The sequence below is a fragment of the Schistocerca americana genome, chromosome 5, assembly GCF_021461395.2.
Source record: "Schistocerca americana isolate TAMUIC-IGC-003095 chromosome 5, iqSchAmer2.1, whole genome shotgun sequence".
In the NCBI taxonomy this organism is placed as follows: domain Eukaryota; kingdom Metazoa; phylum Arthropoda; class Insecta; order Orthoptera; family Acrididae; genus Schistocerca; species Schistocerca americana.
Genome location: NC_060123.1, coordinates 181,134,716 through 181,152,511, shown reverse-complemented (window position 1 = coordinate 181,152,511; position 17,796 = coordinate 181,134,716). Strand labels below are relative to the sequence as shown.

Below are 17,796 nucleotides of genomic sequence, written 5' to 3'. Positions count from 1 at the left end.
GAGTACCATCTGGCATGCACTACCCACGGATGTCCCGAGTATGCTAGTAGAAAACAATGCTTCATTACGAACAGACTCCTCCTGTCTGCCCAACATTTGCGGCGCTACTTTATAACACAACGCACGGTAGCCTGTAAAGGGTCCGGGATGAAGTCTATCACTGTATATAGTTCGTGACTGGTTCGAAAGATGGAGGAGTACTAGTTACAGGAACTTGTAGAAATGTGTGTAATATGTGGTCTAGCAGACAATAGTGTCCGGAAAGAGGAACGAATGTACAGAGAAGCTTTGCCACAGGTGTTCCCCAGTCCAGAGCGCAGAATCTTGCTATAAATTGGACAGCTGAAGCCACAGAAAGCTATTCTACGAGTTACAAAATCTACAGTATTGCCTCTGAGCACTATGGGACTTGACGTATGACGTCATCAGTCCCCTAGAACTTAGAACTACTTAAACCTAACTAACCTACGGACACCACACACATCCATGCCCGAGGCAGGATTCGAACCTGCGACCGTAGCGGTCGCGCAGTTCCAGACTGAAGCGCCTAGAACCGCTCGGCCACTCCGGCCAGTATTGCCTTCACAGTAGTATCTTACGGGATAGTATTGGTTAGTGTGGAAGAAGATTCAAAAATTAGCACTCGTCAATTTGCACGAGAACGAACGTTTCAAAGGATGCAATGTAGAGAGTATAGGCGGAACAGTAATTTCGTCCCTATCATAAAGTATCGTGTGGCAGTAATGAGCACTTTTGTCAGGGGGTTACTTACTGCAGTGTGGCCGCGACTATTTTGCTATAGCTTGTATTGTACGTGTATGAAGCCATTTCATGCAAGTTTGTGTTTCCAGTTGCCGCATCACGTCTAGGGTGATGAAAATCCTTCTGGCTCGCCAGTCTCAGATAATCGGCGACTCTCAGCTGGTGTGCTTGAATTATGATCAACTATTAGGACCCTTTGTTATTATAGGTTATCTGTATCGAGCTAACTGCAATACATTTAAAAAGAATTACACCAGAAGCGTTTCGCTTTTATTTACAAAGCATCTTCTGTGGTGTACTGTAAATTGGATACACAGGTTTGTACATTTTATTTTTATTCTTTTAGGTTAAAAACAGCGTCTTCTTTATGAAGTAGGTCTGTTAGCTACTTATGGTGTTTCTTTACATAGTCTGCACCTTCCCCTCTTGCTAGCAGTGGTTGATGCCGACAGCCTTCATTTCACATCTGCAGTTTTTGGCATTTTGCATTATTTCCTGCTCTGCACTATTTATAATTGACTTCCTTAACTGCTTTTCATTCATCATTGCTACAGTGTTTATGCCTATTCGTATGTTTTCGTTCACGTTGTAAGTGTTGCCGACCTATAAAACGATTTTGTGTGTGTGTATGTGTGTGTGTGTGTGTGTGTGTGAGAGAGAGAGAGAGAGAGAGAGAGAGAGAGAGAGAGAGAGAGAGAGAGAGTTAATGAAATTTTCTTGTATGTTGGTAGAGACGTGAGAGAGGTGGTGTTTTTTTTTTCTCCAAGGAGGGGGGGGGGGGGGGGGGAGGAATGACAGGGATGGCCTGGACAGTGATAATGGTACAGATCCCGGAGAAAATGAAAATGGTAGTGGTAAATGGAGCCTGTGGTTATATATGTACTTTTAATGTTATATTAAGATGTCAGTCAGTTTAAAGAATGTGTGGTTTGCCAAGTTGATCTGATCATTTATGAGTTGTTTGTGTCCTGTTATGGTTTTTTGGATGTGGTAGTTTTCTTATAAGGTGAGGAGATGTTTTTTGTCGCTGTTTATCCTTATGATTTCCTTGTCTGTGTCTCTGGTTGCAATTTTATGTTTGTGTTGGTGTAAGCGTTATGCAAAAGTTGAATGATTTGTCCTATAGTTCCATGCTCTTACATGTTCTTTGTATCTGGTGTCATATGTCCTCCTGGTTTGACCTATGTATCTTCCATCACATGTATTGCATTTCAGTTGGTATATTCCTGATTTCTGATACAGATCAATTTTTCCTATTGTTTTTGGGAAGTATTTCTGAATTGAGTTGTTGGTTTTGTGTGCTATTTTTATGCCATGTTTTTTGAAAATATTGGATATTCTGTGTGTGTATTTGTGGTTGTATGTCATTGTGTACCATCTTTTACTTTCCGTCTCTTTCACACTTTGTGTTGTTTCTGTTCTTGTATTTCGTGTATTTGTTTGTGTGTGACTTTGTCCTTGAGTTCGTGACAGTTGGGTGTTTGTTCTTTTCTGTATCTTGATTCTCTTGTTCAGCTTTGTTACTAAGTTCTCTTTGTATCCATTGTTTGTGGCTATTTGTATTACAGTAGTCATTTCTGTTTTGTAATTGTACTGTGTTTAGTCTGTGGAGCATGTACCTAAGTGCTGCCTGGTTTTGAGAATTGGCTAGTTGTGATGTCCCTTGTATAATTGTGTCTGTTGTTGTCAGTTTTCGGTATATGGCAAATGTGTGTTCTTTGTTTGGAATCTTTATGGTGATGTCCAAAAAATGTAACTGTCTATTTTGCTCTTTCTCTATTGTAAAATTATCATGAACAGAATTTATGTCTGTGTGTAGCTGGTCAAAAAAAAAATGGTTCAAATGGCTCTGAGCACTATGGGACTCAACTGCTGAGGTCATTAGTCCCCTAGAACTTAGAACTAGTTAAACCTAACTAACCTAAGGACATCACAAACATCCATGCCCGAGGCAGGATTCGAACCTGCGACCGTAGCGGTCTTGCGGTTCCAGACTGCAGCGCCTTTAACCGCACGGCCACTTCGGCCGGCTATAGCTGGTCAATTTTATTGTTTGGTTCATCTATCAGGCACAAGATATCATCCATATATCTAATCCAGTATAGGATGTTGTACCTCTTTGGCACTATTTTCTTGAATACAATCTGTTCTACATGGTTCATAAATATGTTTTCTATGGTTTCGTACACTACAGATCCCATTGGTAATCCTTCCCTTTGCAAATAGAATTCATTATTGAACTGAAATTAATTATGTTCTGTTATTAGCTCTAGAAAACTGACTGTGTCTTTGACATATTCATGTGGAAGTGTGCTGTGTGTCAATAAGATTTTGTTCTACTATGTTTAATGTTTCAGTTATTGGTATATTGGAATACGTATTCTCTACATCAAATGACAAGAGGGTGGCTTTGTCTGAAACTTGTACGCATTTTATGTACTGAATCAATTGTGTGGTGTTTGTTATAGTCCTGTCTTCTTGTAACCCTAACAAGTGTGGTATCGAACGTTGATACCACACATACATGCGTGTCCAAAGTAACAGGCACTGTGGCGACTGCAGCCTTTATAAAATACACAAGATATATGTAATGAACATTGCGTCGTAATTCGCAATAATACAGGCATTGCAGCTTGGTATTTATCTGCCGATACCAGGAAAGCGATTTCGAAGTTAAACGCCTCCCCTGTAGGGGAATATACATAATGGAAATACGAGTACAGGTTGTAGATGCATGGTTGACGCCATATGGAAGTTTGGGTCTGACCGTGAGTCGTACACGAATAGCCAAACGGACCAGTTCGCCGGCGGACGGCGTGGAGGTAGGACGTAGTGTGCTGTGGCGCTGCGCCGTCTGTGCTTCCGCGTGGTAAGTCTTGCGCTTGCTGCGGCTTAAAACCCTGTTTGTAGAACACTTCGAGAAATAATGACTAGCATGCAGTGATGGCTCAACCAAGTCGAAAAGATACGTTGCAACTTACCTTTGATCCTCGATATGCCAGACCCAAGTCGTTTGAAATAGAAAATTGGTTAGAAGAAGATGTGAAGCTCTCCTTTAATGATGTAATTGGGATCCACCTGTAGATTGTAGCTTGTGTCGTGTTTGTTAAAATGCGTAGTTCCGAGTTGTGCGAGAAAATAGTTGAGTGTTCCGGAGGTGTCATGAAATTTAAGCACTCAGATGGAAACGTTGGTGAAGTCACCGTTGCACGTGCTTGTTTTGGCATTCGCACAATTCGAAACTTCGAGTTGCCTTTTGAGATTACAACAGACCAAATTAATGCAGTAATTTCACCCTTCGGGAAAGTGCTCAGCAACTTTGCCGAGAAATGGTCAAGCGCGCATAAATTCCCAGTACTAAATGGCGTACGGCAGCTTCGAGTAGAGTTACAAAAGCACATCACGTCGTACATCAATGTCTGCGGATATAGAGGGATTGTAATTTATGACGACCAACCGCGAACCTGTGCCGCCTGTAACAAGCCTGTGCACGTTCGCGCAGAATGTATACAGCTGCCGGCCGGCGAGGCCGCCAGGCCACCGGCGATGACAACACTACCTGGAACTTATGCCGTGCCGCCGTGGCACGCGAACGGCCGACTGCTTCCTCAGTCCCTGAATCGTGTGCAAATACAAATTCTCCAGACACTGAAATTCCGATGGACGTCAGTGCCGTCATAGCTGACGACCTACAAGAGTCCCGTCAATCAACGGACACAGTTGAAGTTCCACCGAAACAGGCACCTGCAACTGTAAAGGCAGCAGATCCACCGGAAGTTGAAGACCGACACACCTTGCAGGAAAGCGACACTAACTTGGATACTGAAGGAAGTCCGTCGAGAGGCAATTCTCCGAAGAAAAATAAGAAACGCCGGCTGGCGCGCAAAGGTGCAGAGGAGACAGCTCCACACTCCGACAAAAAGCGAAGGAAATAGGTAGTACCTTAAGCCAACAGATCTATAGCAACACGAAAGCGACACCAGTTTCTGAGGAGCGTTCCCCTTCTGCGCTGGAAAAACGAGACGTCCAAGGAAAGCCAACAAAGAAAGCATCCATCCACCCCCAAGAAACGAGTCACTCTCATGAAGCTTCACTCGTCCCACCCACGACGACAACCACAACGAGCTGCGCAGACGAAAGCGACCATAACAATGCCGACGAAGAAATGACAGAAGTTTCAGAAACTAAGACAGACTGTAAGCTAGCCCCACAGGTGGCTGATTTCTTCAACGAAGACGTCTCCGCGAACGAACATTCTAAAGAACAAGGACACACCACTGAAACATTTGCTACCGGTGAATATTATTAAAATGCGTTTTAAAGCTGACTCTTGCGTGACAAAACAGAAGAATGTTTTTTAAAGTTAGATCAGGTAGAACGAAGAATGTCTGACATACAAGCATACAAAATCGCGACAGTAAACTTTAATAAGATTCATAGTTCCTTTAAACTACAGAACTTAAAAGATTTTATATATGCTTCTGACAGTGACATACTTTTACAAGAAGTGACAGACATTGAGCTTGGTAACATACCTGGCTTCAACGTCATTACAAACCCAGGGCATGGAGCGGAAATGGGCACGGCTCTGCTCACAAAGGAGGGCACAGTAGTCCAAGATGTAGTAAAACTACCAAACAGTAAAGGCATAGCGGTCACAATAAACAACATACGACTCATTAACGTGTATGCCCCTTCAGGACCCAGTAACAGGCACAGTAACAGGCACCGCAGAACGGAGTTCTTTAAAGAAGAAATTGTCCCACTATTTGGAACTCGATATGATCACCTTATCCTAGGAGGAGATTTTAATTGTGTTTTGCATGCCAAAGGCCAAACTCCCAATTTTAACAAGTGTTCTGAACTGGAACGTATAGTTAATGACTTAAGACTAATAGACTCATGGGAACATATGCACGGTGCAGCCCCTGGCTTCACCCACGCCACAAGTTACTCGGCTAGCCGTCTCGACAGGATATATGTAACGCACAATTTGAAACACCTCATTTTGCAGTCCGAAGTATGGCCTGCCGTTTTTTCGGATCATGCTGCATACATATGCACAATCAATCTGATAAAACAAGGGACCTTCCGAGGTAGAGGCACATGGAAGCTCAACGTGTCACATCTGGAAGACCATGCTTGTCAGGAGGCATTTTACAAGGTATGGCAAGAGTGTGAAAGCAAATTTAGCTCGTACAACTCTGGCACTGACTGCTGGCTGAAGCATGCCAAACCCAAAATACGGAGGTTTTTCATAAACTACTCAAAAGACAAAAACTTTTGATACAAATCAACTATAGAATTTTACTTTCAGTGTCTACGGGATTTGTACAAGTCCGATGCAACAGTTGTGGACAACTACGAAAGAATTAACAAAATTAAAGCAAAAATTTTAGCACTACGGCGTAAACAACTGGAAGGCTACCAAATAAGGTCGCGTGCCCAAAATATAGCACAGCACGAGGTCACTTCCATTTATCATGTCATTCGTGAAAGCAAAAGGGCGTCCCGCAAGATATTATCTGAAATAACAACTGATGATGGAAGGAAGCTGACGAAGCAAAGAGAGATTAAAGAGGCAATCGTACAGCATTTTGAATCCTTAATGTCTAGTCAACCGGTTGACGAACAGCTTCAAGGCGAGTTAATGATCAACCTCCAGGGCAAAGTATGCCACGCGGAAGCACAAACTCTCATCTCGCAAGTGGCTGAAGAAGACGTAGAAGAAGCTATATATGGAAGCACGAAACATAAGGCTTCAGGGGCAGATGGAATTCAGGCAGAATTTTATCGCAGATTCAGTGGCCTCGTAAAAGGCAAGTTTACTCTCATCTGCAACGAATTGCTAAACCCTGAAAATGACATCCCGAAAGAATTTCGTGTGGGACTCGTAGTGTTAGTGCCAAAAACTACCAATACGAATTCTGTAAGCGCTCTGAGGCCAATTACGCTTACAAACAGCAATTACAAAATCTTTGGCCGCATCCTCGCTCGCAGGCTGAAAACCACAATGACCAGCGTCACCGGCCCTTATCAAACAAGTGTGGGCAAAGATAGGAGAATTCTCCAGACCCTTTGTGATTACAGGGACCTAATCTCAACGGCCGACGTCTGCAAAATAAAATGTGCACTCATCTCACACGACTTTGATAAAGCATTCGACAGGGTAAATCATCGTTTTCTCCTTCGCACCATGGGCGCAATGGGCTTCCCACTTAGATTCATTTCGGTAGTAAGAAATACATTAACAAACAACTCAGCCAGATTTGTCATCAATGGACACATTAGCCGCCCGATTGACGTCACCAGCTCCATTAGGCAAGGGTGTCCAATGTCAATGGCACTCTTCGCCATCGCCATCGAGCCCCTGCTTGCCTCCCTTGTGAAACATCTACAACGACTACAAATACATGGAGAAAAGATCGTGTGCAAGGCGTAGCTGATGATGTTGGCTTCCTAGTCGTGAATGGCGCTGAAGTACAGAGCGCACTACGAACAGTAACAAAATATGAACAGGCATCTGGTGCAAAACATAATAGAACAAAGTCGGGGATTTTCAATATTGGTCGTGGAATTGGGACCCAAACGCAGGATCTGTTACGCGAGCTTGCAACCATGAAATGTTTCGGCATAGATTTTAAAAGAAATATCAAGCACACTATTGCTGCGAATTTTCGAAAATTATTTAACAGCATACGCGCCTCTGTACAAGCACATAGTATTAGGAAATTCGATGAACTTCAAAAAGTAACAGTGGCAAATGTATAGACACATCCAAAGTTAATTATGTAGCACAAGTTCTGCCCCCACCTGCGACTTTGTTGAAAAGCATCGCATCTGCACTAGGACACTTTGTGAGCCGCGGACGTATTTTCAAAGTCAAATATGACATTCTGACGCTCCCTACGAAATGTGGTGGGTTAAATCTTACCGATGTCAGCAAAAAAGCGCAAGCCTTATACCTTGCTACCACATACAAACAATGGAAAGAACCAAGTGGTACCCTTGCTGCACATTTGTTAAACGAAATAGCTCCTGCTTACGTCAGTGCACCTATAAATGTCCAACACATACCCAACGGATTATACCACTTGAAATACTTTTTCGTAGAATACAGCTACATACAGGCAAGGATTCCTGAAAAAGACATCATGAAAGTAAGACAAACCCAGAAACGAAGTAGAACAAAAGTATCCTTGTTATAACTGGGAAACAATATGGAAAAATATTCACTGCCGGAACCTGCCAACGTATGTCAAATCGACCTGGTACTTTGCTGTAAACAGAAAAATTACGACGAACTCTAAACTTCACTCTATTCGATTGGCCGAGTCACCGCTGTGTACATTATGTAATATACCAGATACCGAAGAGCATAGATTGCTGTGTGAAAGGGTAAAAGAAATATGGCTCTACATAAGACAAAAGATAGCAGCGTCAGCAGAACTACGCCCAATGCCGTTACGACTGCTGAATTTTTAAACCCTGACGGTATACCTTACCCTAAAACCAAACGAAACGCAATTAACTGGTTGAAAGGCCAAACGATGCATTACATCCTAACAAAAGAATCAAGCAATAGGGAGGACTTCTGGGTATACCTTACAACTGAGCACCACAAGTTGATGTGTACTAAAAAATACAAAGGAAATTACGCAAATTTTTTAACTAAAACAATACTGTAACCAATAAAAATGCGTAATTTACATTACACATCCAAGCATATCGTATATTAGACGAATGATTTATGGTTAAAGTTTGTACTTCACGTAGCAGGAGGAGGATTTCCAACTGAAAGTAATCAGAGAAGATCATCAGTATAGACCTGTTAAGCCTATGTGTATCTATTACTTTGTTTTGGGGGAAGCACAGTGATGAAACTGGTATATACCCTTTATTTAGTTTCTGTCTTTCTTTCCTTTTCGTTTCACAAGAAGACGCATTTATGTTAATTATGTGTAAAATCAAGCAGAAGAAGTCTACTTTACTTCATTACCTTCTGAAGAAGGAAATTTTACTTATCAGCAATAATGAGTTTGCTTCTTTCCATTTTTCCACGCACGGAGAACGAAATTTACAGATGCAGTTACATTTCCATAACGATTATGTGACTGCCTTCTCAATGGAATTTACATTTAATTTTATTCAAGCCATGTTGCAAACAAAGGCAACAGAAGGAGCATACTTAGTTTGTCGTTCAGAAGAAGCGTGTTTCCACATCATCAAGTTACATTCATTCTTTAAAGGCGGAGAAGCCGGGCCGAGAAGGCAACACTTGGCGAGCGTATAGGATGGGTTGAAGGGGAGGAAGGAGACCCCCCCCCCCAAAAAAAAAGGAAAAAAATGGTTTGTCGGCACGGTAGCTCACTGTGTTTGGTGAGAGGGTTAACTTTTCTCTGTAATAAAAAATTCTGAGTTAATCCATCAACAACGAACTTAGACGGATGTCTTACGACGTCCGCCCTGAGCAGATGCAACGAACAAAAGCGAAAAAAATGAGATTTTTTTTAATAAAAAAAAAGAAAAAAAGAAAAGATGGAAAATGGTAAGGTGACCGCTCGCAATAACGAGGAAATACGCTTTCGATTCCCGCTCCGGCACAAATTTTCTTTGTCGTCTTTCCATTCTACAGCTGATGGTTGTCCTTTTTCGCAGTTGCGAACACATTTTATGTATTTCATAACGGCTGTAGTCACCGCAGTGCCTGTTCCTTTCGACATGTTTGCACGTCCCAAGGAGCTTTGCATCGTAATCAGACTAACACAGGCACCACAACATCATGTATATGTACTGTCTGTTAGTAAGGCCTTTTTTTTGTTATTTTGATGTTTACTTATGTCTATAGTACTGTTTTATATAAAGGCTAACAACGTTTTTCTCTTTACAGATGAGTCACGACATGCTGGGAGTTGAGACCTGGACTTACTGGGTAAAATCCGTTTATCTTAAGATTTGCGAGTAACAAAGACTCACGATAATTTTCGGCCTCTCATATCTCACTTCAGCTTACCACGGAACGCAGGCATCCAGTAAGACAGGGCAAAGCATTTGGAATATCAGTTTAGCGGAATGGAAAGTGTCTCGGAAGAGAAAAGGAAGTTAATGAAGTTTAGCAAATTAAATGTGGTGATTCTGGCGAAATCAGGCTTCGAGATGAGATGCTACAAGTAGTAGATAATCTTTCCATTTGGACAGAAAAATAACTGACTACGGCAGAAGTAAAGAATATGCAAAATGTTTGTCTTCCAGGAGAAAGAAAACTTTCACGAAGAAATGGAAATTTGCTATCTTCGAATACTAATCTAGATTAGATTAGATTAGTTTTTCGTTCCATAGATCCGTGCTGAGGAAATCCTCGTGGATGTGGAACATGTCAATTTTTTTTTCAAGCTGAAATAACAATACTAATAGTATGAATATACAATACATCATTTGTTTCTATTACAAAATTCGTCAATGGAGTAGAAGGAGTTGGCCACTAGTAAGTCTTTCAGGCTCCTTTTAAACTGATCTTTATTTGTTTCATATCAGTGCACACTCCGCTGTAGAGTGAAAATTTCATTCTAGAAACATCCCCCAGGCTGTGGCTAAGCCATGTCTCCGCAATATCCTTTCTTTCAGGAGTACTAGTTCTGCAAGGTTCGCAGGAGAGCTTTTGTAAAGTTTGGAAGGTAGGAGACGAGGTACTGGCAGAAGTAAAGCTGTGAGGATGGTGCGTGAGTCGTCCTTGGGTAGCTCAGTTGGTAGAGCACTTGCCCGCGAAAGGCAAAGGTCCCGAGTTCGAGTCTCGGTCGCACACACAGTTTTGATCTGCCAGGAAGTTTAATATCAGCACACACTCCGCTGTAGAGTAAAAATTTCATTCTTGATTTTTATCTATAACTAAATTTTTTTTATGTTTTCTGGCAAATGATTGAAGATGAGTGTTCCTGAGTAGTGTACCCCTTTTTGCACTAAAGTAAGTGCTTTTAAGTCGTTGTGCAGATCATATTTGTTCCTGGTATTGTATGTATGAATTGAGCTGTTTGCTGGAAAACGAGATATATTATTTAGGAAAAATTTCATTAAGGAGTAAATATACTGAGAGGCCGTAGTTAGTATACCCAGTTCTTTGAAGAGGTTTCTACAGGATGTCCGTGAATTTACTCCACAAATAATGTGTATTACACGCTTTTGGACTCTGAAAACTTTTGTTTGACTTGAAGAGTTACCCCAAAATATTATACCATATGACATTATGGAATGAGAGTAGGCAAAGTACGCAAGATTTTTCATTTTTATGTCGCCTGTGTCTGCTAACACTCGAATTGCAAATACAGATTTGTTACAGCGTTTCTGCAGTTCTGTGGAGTGCTCCTCCCAACTGAATTTATAATCAAGTTGTAATCCCAGGAATTTAAGACTGTCAACCTCTTCTATCTGCTCTTCTTCATACTTTATGCATATGCTGGGTGGAAACCTCTTACAGGTTCTGAATTGCATGTAGTGAGTCGTTTCGAAGTTTAATGTCAGTGAGTTGGTTTTAAACCATTTATTAATATCCATGAAAATATCATTAGCAGAGCTTTCTAGAACTACTCTCGACGTACTATTTATTGCAATACTTGTGTCATCTGCAAACAAAACGAACTCTGCTTCTGGCAATGTAACTGATGAGAAATCATTAATGTACACAAGAAAAAGCAATGGCCCTAAGATGGATCCTTGTGGGACACCAAATGTAATTTCTTCTCATTCTGATGATGACTGATGACTTAATTCACTAGTCCCTTCCACTGACACCCTTTGTTTCCTGTTAGTGATGTATGACTTGAACTATTTTGCAGCACTGCCTGTGACACCATAGAATTATAATTTATTTAAAAGGATGTTGTGGTTCACACAATCGAATGCCTTTGACAAATCACAGAAAACACCTGCTGCTTGTACCATGTTATTTAAAGAAATAAGTACATTTTCACTGTAGGTGTAAATAGCCTTCTCGATATCAGAACCCTTCAGAAATCCAAACTGTGTTCTTGATAATATGTTATTTGTGGTCAGATGGTTGAGAAACTGCCTGTACATTACTTTTTCTAAAATTTTTGAGAATGCTGGCAAAAGTGAAATCGGTTTGTAGTTTGATGATATCTCTTTATCCCCTCTCTTGAATAGAGGCTTTACATCTGCATATTTTAGCCAGTCAGGGAATGTTCCAGTTATAATTTATCTGGTTACACAAGTAACTTAGAATTGTACTAAACTCACAAGAACGTGCCTTAATTAACTTTGTAGATATTTCATTGCAACCACTAGAATGCTTTGTTTTTAAAGATTTTGTTATGGAAGTTATTTATTTTGCTGAAGTGAGTGACATATTCATGTACCTGAAGCTATTTGTAAAGGCTAGTTTCAGATATTCAAGGGCATTATTTACTGATCCTGACAATCCCACTCTGTCAGTAACGGATATAAAGTACTTGTTAAATAGATTTGCCATACTATGCCCATTGGTTACTAACGTGTCATCTACCCTTAGTGCTATTTGTTCCTGTTCCTTTCTGGTTCTACCGATCTCCTCTTTCACTATATCCCATATTGTTTTTATTTTGTTCCATGACATTGCTATCTTCTTCTCATAGTGCATTTGTTTAGATGTCTGAATTACTTTTTTTAATATTTTACAGTATTCCTTGTAGTTAGCTAAATCATCAGCATTGGAGCTAATCTTGGTCGATAGTTACATTTTCCTTTTTGTCTTACAGGAAATCTTTATTCCTTGTGTAATCCATGGTTTTATTATAGACTTCCGTTTGATTTGATAACTTTTATAGAAAAACAGTTTTCAAACATAGTACTGACATTGTTCATGAATGTGTTATATTTTTCATTCATGTCATGAGCACTATAAACATCTTTCCAGTTCATATCATTGAGCAGTTTTCTAAAACACTCAATTTTTGATTGATTGACTACTCTCCTGTACTCCGATTTTGTAGTCTTGATAATCTGCTTAGAATTTACATCTAAAACAAGGAGCTGCATGTCATGATCTGATAGTCCATTTATTACAGGTTTTGTGATGTGATTTTGTTCCTTTGCTTTGTCTCCAAAAAGTTATCAATGGCTGTCCTTGAGGATTTAGTGATCCTAGTTGGAAAGTTTATAGTGTGAGTTAGATTGAAAGACATCATTACTAACTGCAATAAATGTTTACTGGAAGATTGCATTAGAAAATCTGTATTAAAGTCACCAGCAATCAAAATTTCTTTGTTTCTTTCTGTTAAATAATCTAAAAGAGCTTATAGATGATTTATAAAAAGATTATAATTTCCTGCAGGTGCTCGGTAAATAGTTTCTATTATATAGGATCTGTTATGGAACTCTACCTCTGTTGCACATGCTTCTAGATGCTGCCAATCTCTCTTAAAACTCGTTTCCTTTCCCCCTTCCCCATCCTAAAAGGCATCCCTCTGACACCTGTGACCACTGGTATTTTACCACTTGTGACAGTGTCCCCCATTAAGTTTTCTGCAATCAACCCAGACAGTTTTCCCTTCCCTTTCCTATTGAGGTGAAGGCCATGCCTAGTGTAGTCCCACCTATCGATAGCATCCACAGGAATCAAACCAATATGGGGCCCTATATCCGTCCTAAGCAGCCACTCCAAGTTCACCCTCCCTACAGAAGAGTTCAAATGAGGCCGATCATGGTGTCTCAACACAGACACAAATCCCACACTGGTATGCTTCGTTGCTGATGCTATCTAAGTATGAAGAAGTCTTTTTTGAAAGTATTTAGAGTGTAGCCTTATATGTAAGTAAAATGTCAACACAAGAAGATAATTTTAAAATGTGGTGATCGTTAGATCTGATTACTGATGAACATGAACTGAATTGGATTTGGTAGAAAAGCGCACTTTGAGACAACTTGATTAAAAGAATGGACAGGTTATAATACAATTTCTGGGGCTTCACGGAATGGCACTTGGCAGTGGAGGAAAAATGGGGGAGGGGAGAGGGAGGAAGGTTTGTAGGGCTGGTGTGATCGATGATTGTTATCCTTATTTCGGACAAAAGCAGACTTACATCTGTGAGGCGGAAAACGACGACAGAGAATAAATACGCCCTGTCACAGATCTTGTGTACTCAAAAGATATTATTGCCAAAAAAATAAAAGTCATGTTGGTCAACACAGTTCCATATTTGCTCTACTTGTTTCCCGTGCAGAAATCCAGTTTCAGAATTTACCGAACTAGGAAGTGAAAAAAATGTGTTTCAGACCAAGACCAACACGTTGTTAAGAATGTTACTTTATGATATAGTGGAGAACTGAAAAGAAGAAAAGCTTTTACACAGTGCCGCACTATTCCTGCGGTGATGATTAACAGCCTACTTTGAGCTAAGTCCCTTTACTTGGCGCTTGTTGCTGTTACACGTTAAGAAGATAGCTTATGAGTGAGTATAAGTTATAGACTTGATTTCAGCAATCTGAAAGGCAAATAAAGAAACGTTTCCTGTATTACGGCAGAAAATAGCTGCCAGTCTATGACTTTTATGGACATTGTTATCCCAGTACCAGGGATGTGAAGCAGGAAGTAGATGACGGATGTTTACAATCGCCCTACTGCTAGGGATACATAGAACTTGTACCTGTCTTCATTTACAGTGGAAAATCTGCGGGAGCCGTAGCATTACTCCCGCAATTAGCCATATTCAGCACTCTAGAACTAATGCTCGAACGTAACACTGAACCGTTGGCATCTCGCAGTATAACTACCACATGAACATAGCCAATGATGTGCGGGTTGACAACTACATTCCCAAGAGAGTCTTACTAGCTTTGGGTTGTCATGACGCGCATTCATGGATTAATTTTGTTCATCGAACTGCTGATCCATAATTTCAACAAGACAGTTCCCCACAAAATATTTCCAAAAGTGTGGAGGGCTGTTTTACAACGCCGTATACATAACGTCTGCCCTGCCTTGACACCTCACCGGTTATATAGCTAAGGATGAGCCATCGAGCTGCATATTGAAGGCTTTAATAATAATGTTTCAAGTTACATCTGAACAGGTTACCAGATATTACATCAGAACTATCTGATTTGACACAGTGGCTTTCAGGATACCTGTTTTTGTTCCCCAGTGAGGTCTCATGAGCTACTAGTTTTTTGGGCCATAGTATGTCTCTGTTTTTCTTACTACTTCATTCGCATAGCTGTTAGTCGTAAGTGTTCCTGACAAAATATCCATGGCTACAATGTTTTTATCCCGACAATATAGTTGTATAGAGATTTAAAGAACGTGGTAAGTGTTATAGTTATGCTACCCTGTATTTACCAACCTTTCCACGTGCAAAAACTGCTTTACATACAATCACATTGAATTAGTTGTCAACTGTATTTCACTCGCAAATAAGATTCAAAGTACAAGGATTAATGAGGCTGCGCTACATAAACATAATCTTCTGTAAGTGGGGAATGTTAATTGTGCTAATGGATAAATACTTTGGATATCCGATGTAACAGAGCCCCTTATTCGGAAATATTGTAGAAAACCAGATCGATGTTGACAAAAGAGATAAAATGCGCCCCTCTTCATATTGAATGTTGGGGTTCATTGATCGGTCAAACGATTGGCGACAGTTTTCTGTCGTAAAATGGATCCAAACATAGAATGGTGTTCCTTCGATTAAACAATACCTGTTATAATTTCTTTTTGCTTGCATCAAAAATTTTAACTGTACTAGATCACTTGAGCGTTACTGCATAGTGCAACAGTTTCGTCTATTTCTGCGTCTTTTGCGATACTGGGCAACAAAACGCTGAACTCCTTATCTTGGGGAATGTGCTGAAGTTCTTTCTGCAATTCCATCTCCGACATTTATTCTAAAAAGCCAGATTTTTAGAGGACTTGGGAAGCCCTTCTGATCTTAGTTCTGCCAACTTTCGATTGCTTTGTTGCGATAGTACGTCTTGCGTTCAGAATGGGCTAAAAAGGCAACTGAAAGGATGGGAGAACCGGTACTTCTTCGGCTTTGTACTATTCATTGTTGTTTTACGCATTATGTACCGCTCATTGTACGTATCTATAATGGAACGTTCTCTCCACGTGGGTTTGTGGCTGCCCGACACACCATTAAAATGTCCTCCAAATTATTTTTTGTTGAAATGGTCTACTTCACTTACAAGCTTTCTGATGTTATCGTAGTTACGCTGTCTTCAACTTTACCTGATTTAATTGTACTTTACTGCAGGTACCGGTACTTCCTTTGTAATGTTCATTCTCTACTACTTAGATTTCTTCTTTTCATTCTTTTGACGTTTCTCTTCCTCAATAGTCTTCTCTAACTTGTATTTTTAATTTATATTTTGCTTTTTTATTTTCTTTAGCATACATTTTTACTGTCACCTTTTGCCTAGTTTCAGTGGCTCATCCTTTGCTCATCATGTACCTTGATCGGGACATACGTGTTGTAGTTGTTGCACTGTAGTTGTAAATACTTTTATAGGTTCTGTTAATATTACCTCAGGAATAATGTTGTCCTGCCATCATTAATATGTCTCCCATTGTATTAACGATTGCTGGACTTACTGGGTCAATATTGTTACTACAAGTTGTGTAACCCTCAGTTCTGTTATAAATGTGCAGTGAAAGTAAGAAGAATGGACATAGGTAGGAAGAGTTCCAACGCGCAACGTGGTCGCTTAATATAAATCAATAAAGCCTTTGGCATATTCTTTCTGCACTGAAATTCTTGTGTTTTTTTTTAATAATTCTTTTTGCACAAAATGTTTAAATCTTTGGAGTAATACTTGACTTAAGGTGTCTTCTTCTTATAGGAATGGAAGGATGAACTCCTGAAATGGGATCCGAACCGATACGAAGGCATCAAGGAGGTGCTCATGAGCGCGAATGCCATCTGGACGCCGGAGCTGGTCCATGTCAGCAGGTTATAATTCCTTTGTTGAATATCACAATAAAGTAGGGAAGCAAACTCTTAGTATTCATAGTCACTGACTCAAAGTTTCTGTGCCAGGTAGCGGTGATTTATAGTGTCTCATTACTCAATATATACAGGGTGAAAAGTATTTAAACCGACAAACTCTGGGAGGTTGTAGGGGACATCAAAACAAATATTTTTCCCTAATGTCAATTTTCCCTATGATGAGTATTTAAACTGGTAGAGGAAGATTTCTCTGACGACAAATTAATTAAACCAACAAACACTTTTCCATTTTTTTATGACCAAGAGACAACACATTAACACAACCCAATTTCAATTACAGCAGATTTTAAAAAATGCCTCCATTGACACGTAAACAAAGGTTACACCGTCGGGTCATGTTCTGCCTGACACGGGCAAAAACCCCAGGAGTATCCTGAATTGTTCCTGCTGCTGCTACTATCCGGGCAACAAGATCCTCTTCTGATGCAACAGGAGTTGCGTAAACAAGGCTGTGCATCTCTCCCCACACAAAAAAGTCCATAGGGGACATATCCGGGGATCGAGCAGGCCATGGTACAGGACCACCTGTGCCAATCTATTTTTCTGGAAACCATCGGTCCAGGAATCGTCGCACACGACGACTGAAATTTGCCGGCGCCCCGTCATGTTGGAACCACATGCGTTGTCTTGTAGGGAGCGGGACGTCTTCCAGCAATTCTAGCAATACACTGGCGAGAAAATTGTAGTAGTGCCTGCCAATTTAATGGCCTAGGTAGCAGATACGGCCCAATTAAACAGTCCCCAACAACACCGACCCACACATTAACGAAGAACCGCACTTATTGAGCGCTAATAACTGTGGCATATGAGTTATCCTCACTCCAAATATACGAATTGTGCATGTTGAAGACTCCATTACGCCTGAACGTTGCTTCATCGGTAAACAACACAGAGGCTGGAAATGTAGGATGCATTTCACACTGTTCCAGGTAACACTGCGAAAACTGTGCTCTGGGTGGATAATCAACTGGTTCCAGGTTGTGGACACGCTGTAAGTGAAATGGACGTAACAACTGCTCTCGAAGGATTGTTCTTACAT

General features: G+C 40.5%; 1 protein-coding gene across 1 annotated transcript in view; it reads left to right on the top strand.

Annotated features, from left to right (window-relative positions):
* Positions 1 to 17,796, top strand: part of LOC124615949 (5-hydroxytryptamine receptor 3A-like) — a 126,155-nt gene that overhangs the window by 35,622 nt on the left and 72,737 nt on the right. The window contains exons 3-4 of the mRNA XM_047144149.1: positions 9,653 to 9,694; positions 16,591 to 16,700. Coding sequence (XP_047000105.1) covers positions 9,653 to 9,694; positions 16,591 to 16,700 — 152 coding nt within the window. The remainder of the gene's footprint in view (positions 1 to 9,652; positions 9,695 to 16,590; positions 16,701 to 17,796) is intronic.